The 12,139-nt window shown below is 35.9% G+C and overlaps 1 protein-coding gene across 3 annotated transcripts in view; it reads right to left on the reverse strand.

The window, feature by feature from the left end:
* dock1 (dedicator of cytokinesis 1) overlaps window positions 1-12,139 on the reverse strand; it is a 555,786-nt gene that overhangs the window by 379,144 nt on the left and 164,503 nt on the right. For all 3 annotated transcript variants that reach the window (XM_072239408.1, XM_072239407.1, XM_072239409.1), the window contains 4 exons: window positions 6,217-6,314; window positions 4,319-4,408; window positions 3,250-3,350; window positions 887-1,021 (listed from right to left, as the gene is read on the reverse strand). In XM_072239408.1, the coding sequence (XP_072095509.1) occupies window positions 887-1,021; window positions 3,250-3,350; window positions 4,319-4,408; window positions 6,217-6,314 (424 nt within the window). The remainder of the gene's footprint in view (window positions 1-886; window positions 1,022-3,249; window positions 3,351-4,318; window positions 4,409-6,216; window positions 6,315-12,139) is intronic.

Genomic DNA, 12,139 nt, shown 5'->3' on the forward strand with positions numbered 1-12,139 from the left:
ATCTCTAGTTCTAGTCACACCCAACCTCAGTGGCAAAAGCCTGCTTGCATTTAAGCCTATGTATAGCCCTCAGAGTTTTGTATAACTTTTTTTTTGATTTTTCAATTATTTTAAATTATACAATTAACTATCAACTGAAGATTGATAAAACTTTGACAAACTTCTAAAGATCACTTCGGGTCTTCTGCAGAAAGCACTACTAGCTTCCTCATGCCTTGGTGACAAGCCCATTTAAAATCTCTTTTCAAAAGAAAGATCTCCAAAAGTGCCGAAGTTTTGAATTGGCTTTCAGCTGTCAGTCCAAATTACATCCTCAGATTTCTATGATAATTTCAATCATCCAATTATTCTGAATCAAGGGATAGGACTGCTAGTTTTAAGGTAAAGCTACCACCACCAAGAAATTCAATATTTGACATGAGGAATTTGAGTTGGTTTTGAACAGTGTTACAATAACCTATCAATTACATTGAAGTTAATGCAGATTTTGACAGACAATTCCCCTTTATAAATTGCCTCCGACAATTTCCAATTTTTATCCTGACTTAGTGAAAAAAGTGCAGAAGAATGTTTGAAAAGTCAGGCCAGAAATGAACAAAATTGGAGGACTGCATTTGAAAATCAGTAATCAGTTTCATGACCAAATCTTCAGATGAATTGAAGGATTGATGAACAGAGGACAAGTTCAACTAGACACGTAAAGAATCTATGAAAAATACTAAACTCTGTTATCTGGTCTTAAATATGAATATGGAAGGTACAATTTTCATAAATAAAATTAATTATTTTATGAGACTTGAAATCAAATTAGTTGCAATATGTAAAACAATTTTCCATGGGTGTATGAGTACAACTATTAAATTCGTGAAAAAATCTTAATACTTACTGATTAAAGAGTATTCTTGAACGAACAATGAATTTGAAGACATATTCTAAGGATTTCATTGCTTTGAACAGTTGGTCTGTCACACTTGGCTTCTCCGAGTTGTCCACATAGTTTTTCAAAACAGTGGTGAGCTTCCTAAATGAAAATTACGACGTTGTCAATTCCAAAACACATCACTGAATTACATTTTGATCTTTAAAAATGTTTCTATATCAACGTCTGAACCCTTATGATGCAATACTTCCCTCATCTCTTGTGATACAATGACTAGTAGCCAAACAACAGACATAAGATCTTATAATGTTTTTTACTCTGTATAATTTCACAATATGGTATCTCAATTCTCTCCACAATATACTACAGAATGATACATTTAAGAAATGTGGTATCCATTTTTAGCAGAAGGCACCAAAGGATGGTGCAGAGTACAGGCCTAATCATGAGTCTAATCAATCTACCTTAAACCCAAACTTCAGTGTTCTGTTTTTCATTTCAAAAAGAGCTCTGAAGAGCCTTCCAAGGATAATCTCTAATGATACCTGCACTGAGAAATTAAATGTTATCTGAAAAGTTTGAACGTTCTGAAGTATTCCTTTCTAACAACAGGCAAAACTGAGGGATGACAGAATATAATTAAGTTTATGGAAGATTTAATAAGGTAGGCATAGTGCCGTTGTTTCAGAGGTATAATTCCATATAATTAGGGACACCAAAATAGGTTGAAAATTCAGATAATCCAGCAAACTTGGGATTTCAGTGATGGCAGAAAGGGGCAGAATTTATTGATTATTAATGTTATTGTTACTTAACTTTATGACACTTAACTGAAAAACTGATATCATATCATATCATATGGGTTGCAACTTTCAGTGATACTGGTGGCATACAGATGTGATGGAAAATTGAGTGCTTAAGTGAAACATTCAAGATATGTTACCAAAGGAGTTGAAGTCTAAAGAATAACTCATTGGGCACAATCCACGGCCTAGATTTTGACCAATTTTGAAATGTCCTTTATCATGCTGGATTCCTCACGAAGCGACATACACCATGCCAACTTCCTGCAGTTACCTAACGCCTAGCTGATACATCGGCTACTGAACCAGCACCTACTTTGACACGGCACAGGTTCAGTGATTCCATTCATTTCGTGGAGGGGAATGTCTTCAAGGGAGCCAGTCAAGTTTTATTCAATTAGTAAGTTTTAAAGTACTTGAAATATTTAAGAACTTTACCTTTAACTATTTTTAAATTTTAAACTGAAATGCATGATTAATGTTTTATTAATATAACTGATTTTAACAGTTTTAAAATGCTAGACACATTTAAAATATCTGACACCTTCAACAGCTGAGGAAACCCAGGATATGGTTTAATGTGCTGTAAAGGCATTTATGCTCAAGAAGCATTTCTGCCTTTTCTCAAGATTTATTTTATGCCCAGACCAGCAAAAAAGGTCAAAGCCAGCTTCTTGACCAAATTTACGGCAGAAAGTTCTCCATAAAGTTCACCTTTTGCAGGAATTTCAGCAATTAGCAAAATAAAACATCTGCTATTGATCAAATTCATGTTTCAAGGATACAATACATTCTTGATAAACCACAGGTAATGAATACAGATTGTTTAAGCATTCATTGATACTTAGTTCAGACATAACCAATCAAGTATTGGCTGGTAGGAGAAATATTGTTTCCTTGATCCTCTCCTAATTCATTCAAAATCAACAGTTATAAACTGCAGAATGTTATTGTTGAAACTGAAATTCTCTCTCTACTTTTTTTCTCATGTGCTTTCCAGCTTCCCATCCCCTATGAAAAAGAAATTTCGTTGTAACTTACTTGGGTAAAAGAGTTTCTTCTGAATTCTCAATTGGATTTTTTTTTACCTCTATTTATAATTTGAGAATGGAAACATTCTCTCTACACCTAATAGGTTGCCCTTCACCTTTTTCCTTAAGGCATTCAAAATATTGTTAAACATATTTATGAGAACATGCATGGCACCAGCAATTTTCCAGTAATAAAACATACTTTGTGGATGTCCACTCAAATGATTTTTAGACTGCCTTTTTAAGATTGCCAAATGCAGCAATAGGAATTATGCTGAAGAATTCCAGATACAAGTGTAGAATTCCAAGGAATTAGTGACCTAAAGGAAAGTTTTAATTGAACCAGGAATCCTTTTATTAGTTATAAAATAAAGTGAACATGTTTTGTGGAAACTTCTTATAGAAGAAATGTATATTACTTATAACAAAAATCTTGAAAACATGCTTTAACCTAAGGTAGAAATGAAACAGAATATATTCTAATCATCATATACAACATTGCAAACATGAAATGTCAGATTTTAAAAAAACATACGTGTAAGCCAAAGTTGCGCTAAAGTGCTTTTTGATATAGGTTTCAAGAACAGGGTTGAAATGCTGGAATTTTCTATCAGCAATCAGTCCAATTATAAATACCTGGAGAGGGAAAAGAAACAAATTAGTTTAAATGAATAAAATTATTTTATAGAGACCATATCCTTAATAAGTCTACATCTAATTACTTGATATGCTGTGGGTGATAGATTCATTTGTATTAAATTTGTATAACAAATTTGAAACTCCAAATAATATCGAAACTAAATTGAAATGATTTACACTGGGAGCTAAGGCAGAAAATAACTGCAAAATCAGATGCCGTTAATCTGGATCAACACACACAAAGTTCCGGGAGGAACTCAACAAGTAAGGCAGCACCTATGGAGGAAAAAGAACAGGGTCTGATTTCGCCATAGAATGGTGAATGTTTACTTCTGTTCATGGATGCTGCCTGACCTGCTGACTTGCTGCAACATTGTGTGTGTGTTGTTCTAGAAAAGCAAAGAGATCAAGGAAGGAAAGACCAGAGTTTTAAGCTCAGACAATTGAAGGAATTGCCATTAATAGTGGAAAATAAAATCAGTAAAATCAAGAACAGCCAATGCTGGAACAGCACATTGTTGTCAAGGGTTGCAGTGCCAGAGCAAGATTCACAGAGAAAGAGAGATAAGACAATGAAAGAATCTGAAAACAAGAATGAAATATAAAATTTCAAAGAAAACTTATTAAAAAAAACTTGTCCTCAAGGTAACAACACAAAAAGATGAGATTCAACTCCATCTACAATATTAGCATCTAATATTTCAAAGTAGGCTGACGGAAAAAAGATTTGATTGACCAGCCATAAGACCTCCAATATCATCGTAATAATTAAGTTCATTACTAGTTTGTATTTTACTGTGAAGATTCTGAAGCTTGAGAACAAACTGCAGCAAATTTTACCTTTATCAATTCATTAACATTATTTGAAGACCAATGATTACAGAACTAATTCATAGCTATTTAAGCTTTAAGCTAGTTAACAAAAGAAATATGAAAATATGAATAGCACCAAAGATTTTACTTACCAAAGAATCAAAAACTAATGTGTCAAAAGTGTCACTGTCAGAATTCTCCATCATGATATTAAAAAGTGCATCAAGTGTATCTTGCAAAAACTGAAACATATACAAACAAAGTTAAAGTTATTTTTATTTTTTTAAACTCTTTGGTTAAGCACCACAGTAAAAAACACCCCATTCTCTGAGTATTTCATTGCTTTAATAAAGCACAAACACAAGAAAAAAGCCACGCAGACAACGCTGGGACGAGTGCCAGTGATGCCCAATTTTCTTTCTCTTTCCTTGTATCTATCAGTAGAGTTTCTAAAGTAGTTAATCATTCAATCTGAAATGCTACAAGTTATTTAGTTATATTAACCATAAGTTTACAATGCATGCCATCTCACTGGCTATCCACACTGTCTTGGATCTCCTGGACAATAGTAATACTTATGTCAGACTGCTGTTTATTGACTACAGCTCAGCGTTCAACACGATCATAGCCTCAGTTTTAATTCTTTTTTAAAGTACAAAACCTCTGTACCTCCATCTGCAACTGGATCCTTGACTTCTTCACTGGGAGACCACAGTCCGTGCAGATCGTAAATAACATCTCCTCACTGACAGTCAGCATTGGCACACAACAAGAACATTTGCTTAGCCCACTGTACTAGTTGCATGATTGTGTGGCTAAGCACAGTTCAAATAACATCTGTAAATTTGCCAAAGACACAACTATTGTTTGCAGAATTTCAAATGGTGATGAAGAGGTGTACAGGAGCGAGATGGATCAGCTGATTGTGTGGTATCACAGCTACAACCTCACACTCAATGTTAGTAAGATCAAAGAATCGATTGGAGGGTTTCAGGAAGGGCAAGTCAAGGGAACACACACCAGTCTTCATCAAGGAATCAGAAGTTCCTCGGTGACAACATCTCTGAGGATCTGTCCTGAGCTCAACATATTCATGATATTACAAAGAAAGCACGACAGCATTCTTTGTACATGAATTGCCATGTAATTCTTACCATGTATTGCAATGCACTCTTGCTGTAAAACAACAAATTTCACGACATATGCCTGTGATATTAAACTTGATTCTGGTTCTGCCTTGAGGTTACAGAGAACAACATGGCAGACCCCTCAGGCATCAATAATGAACTAAAATTTTAAGGACCACAGACCATTGAGATATTTACAACTTATTTGTTCAATATTATTTTTTAATTGCCCAGCCTGTCTTCTTTTGCAGTTTGGTTATTTGTCAGATTTTGTCTGTTTATTCAGCTATTTGTAAAATTGTATTGCAATTTTTTTATCCTTGTAAATATGCAAGAAAGTGAAGCTCAATGTAATATATGATAACATATACATATTTTGATAATAAATTTGTTTTGAACTTTGTGATCTACCTTTTTTCAAGAATTCATGAATATAAATATATAAAGAAAACTAATATTGAAATACCTGCATGTGTCTTCTCTGAACTGAGTTGTCACTCTAGTTAGAGGAGAATGCAGCAACGAAGTCTCACAATAAATAATGATATGATTGGATAATCCAATTCAACTGTGTCTCTTGAAAGATAACTCATCTGGTCTCCCATCAAATGTCAAGGGATTTACTGCAACCACTTCAGGGCAGGCACAGCTTTTGTTCAGCATCTTATCTCTAGTTTGGAACTTTTGTTAGTGCAGTGTTTCAGTAATACTGCAATGAAGTGCCACATCCAGTTAAGTTCTTTCATTTCAAAAGCAAAATTATACTTGGAGTTTAAGTATTAAAACCAATTGCAACTTTGCATCTTAATGAGTGGTTACTTTTTGTCTTAAATTATACTCACACATGAATGCACACAAATCTTAGCTTAGGAAATTTAACATACACGACATCTAATTTTTTTCAGAAAATGGAAGCCAATTACCTTAACAACCTCCTCTCCATCCACTTTCATCAACTGCCTCAAATTCTGCTGCAGCAAATTTGTGTTTGACCGCCATTTCAAAAGTCCCAAGAGGTCCACTGTAAACAAACCACATACAAGGATGTTTCTTATTAATAACAAAGTAAACAAAAAGTACTATGCAACTGCAGTGTGTGACTGGTACAGGTCTACAATCCTTTATCCAAAATTCTGAAATCCGAAAAGCTCCGAAAACCGAAGTTTTCTCGTGGGAGTGTGCAGCATGTCGTAACAAGGCTTGTTTGGCACGCCAACAGCTGACGTCACTCAGGTGTGACGTGGCAGCACTAGTAGAGGCCGCCAGACGTCAGTTGTGGCTCAGCGCTCGTACTGGTTACACGTGTGTTTGCTGTTCGCTGATATTTTGTGTTCACTGTTGACTTTGTGTTTAATTTCACTGTGAAAATGTCAAAAAGAGCTGCAGATACCCCTATGGTTAACAATGAGAAAAAGAGAAGGAAGCATCTATCATTATCAATAACGCAGAAAGTGGAGTTATTGTAGAAGCTTGATTGTGGTGTCTCTGCGCAGCGTCTTACGGAAGAAGATGGTGTCGGAACTTCACTGTATATATGATTTAAAGAAACAGAAAGACAAGTTACTGAAGTTTTATAGTGACAGTGATGACCATAAGCTAATGAAAAATAGAAAAACGCAGCACAGGGCAAAGAATGAAGATCTTGACCGTGTGTTGATTGAGTGGATTAGACAACAAAGAAGCGAACGTATGCCACTGAATGGCATGTTGATCATGAAACAAGCTAGAATATACCATGAAGAACTGAACATTGAAGGTGAGCGTCAATATTCAGAGGGTTGGCTGCAAAACTTTAAGAAGCGTCATGGTGTAAAATATCTGAAAATCTGTGGTGAAAAAGCTTCTGCTGATCATGAAGCAGCTGAAAATTACATTGACGAATTTGAACACAAGTGAAAAAATCTCCATAGACGATATGGTGGAAATGTGTGATCAGTTAATTGCTGGCCTTGAACAACGTGCATTTATCAGTGAGCAAGAGTTTCTAGCAGTTTACTCAGTTAAAGAGAGATTGCTTAGATATAAACCTATGTCAATCAGACAGATGGCACTTGAAGTCTTTAAAAACGCCATCTATCGTAGTGCTGCTTCATAACTTGAGGATCCTGTTCCTGGCCCATCAGATACCTGGAGAGTATTTAGCGTTGTTTACCAGACATTATGCAACTTAATGAGAGGTACCTGTATGTATTTAGCTTAGCTTGAACCTGTATATGTCCTAGAGTATTTACGTTCTACATTTATTCCAATAAGTCATTTACCATGTGTTTGATTCGGTTTGTTTGAAGCTGTATATTTTTATGTTTTATTGAATGTTTTTATTGGAAATAAAATGTACTAGTGTATTTATGGTCTATAATTATCCCACTATTTCATTTATCAGTATATTACTCTATAAATAAACTGTAATAGCATTTGTAAAAGAGCACATATCGGGAAAACCCGGAAGTTCTCTCCAGCACTCATTGTTCAAGCATGTACAGACTTTTTTTCTTGTCATTATTCCCTAAACAATACAGTGTAACAACTATTTACAAAGCATTTACATTGTATTAGGTATCATAAGTAATCTAGAGATGATTTAAAGTATATGGGAGGATGTGCATAGGTCCGGAGCTCTCCCGGTTCCTAAAGACCACCCGCACTGGGGACAGGTTAATTATCAATATAATTATCAATTTTCCGAAATCTGAAAAATTCTGAATTCCAAAATGCAACTGGCCCCAAGGATTTTGGATAAGGGATTGTGGACCTGTACTAATAATTTCTTTTGTCCACAATGATCTATGGAAATGAAACAAAATAGAACATTTACTTGCAACTGTATTGTCCACAGTCATCCATTATGGACACAACACCTGCAATTAAACTGTCATTTTGATTTTATTGAGAAAAAATAAATTATTTAATTATGCTCTATTTTAAATGAAATCTCATCATTAATCACAAAATAAAAAATATTCAACTTGTTAGTGTAATTCAGTCTGCATCTTTTGTTAGAAATAAAATATGAACTTCATATTTAAATGCAAAACCAAACTTTATTAAACCACGAAACAACTAGTCGGAATTCCATTTTGACCTTAAAGTTCCAGATCCTCTATGCCTAGACTTAAAGAGAAACTAGGCTCTTTACTGTTGGACTTTGCAAACATTTTATTCCATAAAATACAAGACTGTAAGACCATAAAACATAAGAGCAAAATTAGCCCATTCAGAAGCATTCTCCTCTCTTCTACCTGTAATGTTTGTTATCCTAACTAACCTAGAACCTATTAGCCTTCACTTTAAATATACCCAATGACTTTCCCTCCAGTTGTCTGCGGTAATGGATTCCACAGATTCACTACCATCAGCCTAAGGAAATTCCTCATCTCTTTTCCAAATGGACATCCCTCTATTCTGCACCTGTGCCTTCTGGTCCTAGACTCCTTCACTATAGGAACCATCCTCTCCACATCCATTCCATCTAGGCCTAACAATATTTGATAGGTTCCAATGAGATCTCCCCCTCATTGTCCTGAATTCCAGCGAGTATAGTCCCAGAGCTATCAAATGCTCCTCATATAATAACCTTTTCATTCCTCGAATCATTCTCATGAACCTCCTCCGGATCCTCTCCAATACCAGGAGATCTCTTCTTAGATAAGTGACCCAAAACTGCTCACGGTACTCCAAGTGCGGTCTTACCAATACCTTATAAAGCCTCAGCATTATATCCTTGCTTTCATTTCCGAGTCCTATTGAAATGAATGCCAACAATGCATTTGCCTTCTTCACTACCGCGACTCAACCTGCAAATTAACCTTCAAGGAATCCTGCACAAGGACCCTCAAGTCCCTTTGCACCACTAATTTTTGAATTTTCTCTTGTTTAGAAAATAGTTTAGAAGATACATTTCCCTACACTATATTCCACCTGCCACTTCTTTGCCCATTCTGCTAATCTGTCCAACTCCTCCTGCAGTCTCCCTGATTTCTCAACACTACCTCCCCTCCACCCAACTTCGTATCACCTGCAAACTTGGTCACAAAGCTATCAATTCCATCATCCAAATCTTTGAAATATAATGTGAAAAGAAGCGGTCCCAATACTGACCCCTGTGGATCACCACTAGTCACTGGTAGCCTACCAGAAAAGTCCCCCTTTATTCCCATTCTTTGCCTCCTGCCAGTCTACCAATATTCTAGCCACGTTAGTATCTTTCCTTTAATACCATGGGCCCTTATCTTGTTAAGCTGCCTCATGTGCAGCACTTTGTAATAGGGCCTTCAAAATAATCAAAGTAAACAAACTCCACTGACTTTGTCTACCCTATCTGCTACCTCCTCAAAGAATTCCAACAGATTTGTCAAGCAAGATTTCCCATTAAGGAAACCATGTTGACTGTGACCTATTTTATCATGTACCTCTAAGTACTCCGATAACTGGCAATAATAATGAATTCCAACATCTTCCCAACTATGGAAGTCAGGCTAACTGGCTTACACTTTCCTTTATTCTGCTTCCCTGCTTTCTTAAAGAGTAGAGTGATATTTCCAATTTTCCAGTGACCCAGAACCATTCCAAAATCTAGAGTTTCTTGGAAGATCATTACTAATGCCTCCACAATCTCTTCAGTACCTCTTTCAGAACCATGGAGTGTAGTCCATTCGATGCAAGTGACTTATCTGCAGTACTGTACAAAAGTCTTAGGTGGCAGAGAAGAAGTGCTAGGAGTGTGAAGGGCGGCACAGGTGCAGACACACTCTGCCCTAAGACACCAGGCAATTGATTTGTTGACCAACACAGAATGTCTCTTCCCGCTCCCTCCCCTCTGCCTACCCCTTTTCCCAACTATGATTCTCCTCTCACTGCCCCTGTTCCACTTTCAGTCCATATTAGAGACCCATATCAGAATCAGGTTTACCATCACTCACACATGTCATGAGATTTGTTTTTTTCCCCCAAAGCAGCAATACATAAATTACTACAGTACTGTGCAAAATTCTTAGCCACCCTAGCTATACATATGTACCTAAGAGTGTCTACTATAGTAATGCTTAAGAGGCACTGAGACAGACACATGAACAGGCAGGAAATTGAGGGATACAGACCATTTGAAGACAGATAGGATAGTTTAGGTTGGCACTTGGAAAGTTCAGCACAAAAACAGTGGGCCAAAGGGCTCTATTATTGAGCTGTTTTATTCTAAATTCTGATTATAATAATGAATTTCAAATCTTAGAATCATAGCAGGTAAAACCATTGGCACCAATGATTGGGGAATTAAAATTGGATTTGATGGGAAAAAAACAGAATAGCACAGATTTCCTGTAGGATTATAGGGATGGAAGAAATGACGGAAGTGTGAAAATGCAGGTAAAATAGCATCACAGACCCTGAAGAAAATGCTAATTGCATTGGAAGGAAAGCCATTTATTTTCATTTCAAGGACAGTTGTCCTAGTAATTTTGTGTTTTTTTCTCATTAATAGCTCTGATTTACTATTCTGTACAAATCCTGGTTCAAAAACCTGCCAGGATTTGTTGACAGAGCTCATGGATGGAATAACTATTTAGATAGCACACTTAGAACAAACTGGGGCAGGCAAGGGAGTGTGCTTGGTCTTCTGATATTTTGCAATTTGTTTAGAGTTCTTTTTTATCTTATGCAGACTAGAATTTCAAGGTTTGTTGGGACTAATGGGTGACTATTGGGGTGGATTTTTTTTCCAACTTAAAAGTTGGCAGATATCATTTAATGTAGAGATGTGAGAGACAGCATAAGTGATACAATCTTAAAATGCCCGCAGGGACAGAGTCCTTGGCATATATCTGGATAAATACTTGAATATGCTGGAATACATATGAATTTAATGAAGGACAGGAGATATATGCATCGTAAATAGAGATGCAAAGTTATACAGAAGCAAAAAGCTGTTTAAAGCCTTGATGTTGCACTGTAAGGTCCCAACTAGACTACTGTATCAGCTTAGTTCACTTCATTCTCTGAACCTTGTGAAATCACCAAGGGTGGTGCAGAAAAGCCTTGTTCAAATAGTTCCAGGAAGCAGGGAATGGGGGTAGATTGAGGAAGTTGGAGAGATCTCATCATAATGGAGAAGATTGAGAGATTTGAGATATCTACGTTTAGACAGGTTGAGTGGAGAAAAACCTTTTCATTTCACAAAAATATGAAGAATCAAACATGACATTAAAAACTTGTAACAAATGATCTGGAGCTGATCTAAGGAACATAGTTAGTAATGTGTGATAAAGTGCCTGAATTTATGATGAAAATCAATTGTAGCTTTCTAAAAGAAAATGGTAATGTATTTGAATGTAAAGTATATGGAGGATGCAGGGGGAGGAGTGGGGGAATAGAGCAAACTAGATTGTTTTATGAAAAGGAGGCACAGCTGTGATAGGTTGAAAGCCATACATCTCTAGTATAATGATCCTATAGTTCTGTAACAGATAATGGGTTAGAACCTTTAATTTTACAAGCATACTTCAGTATTTAATAGATCGTTAAAATATTTTACACTGGATCACATATTTAAATAGTTTATGCATGGCCAAAGAGGCAGATTTTAAGGAATATTTTAAAGAATAAAAGATAAGAGGAAATAAATTTTAGTGATGCAATTTCAGAAGCAAGAGTTGGAAGGCATGTTGGCCAACCAACATAGCAATTAAATTTTGTGAATATCATGAACCAAAATTGGTGATGTGCATGTTTTAGCAATTTTCAACCACTGCCAATTTCATGTAATTCTTTTGTATCTATTTTGTATCTAAAAGTGCTGTCACTTTTTTGTGTGGAGGAATTACTTTCTTGCATAAATTAACAAAATTGTTCATT

Source organism: Mobula birostris, chromosome 21 (assembly GCF_030028105.1).
Source record: "Mobula birostris isolate sMobBir1 chromosome 21, sMobBir1.hap1, whole genome shotgun sequence".
Lineage (NCBI taxonomy): Eukaryota > Metazoa > Chordata > Chondrichthyes > Myliobatiformes > Myliobatidae > Mobula > Mobula birostris.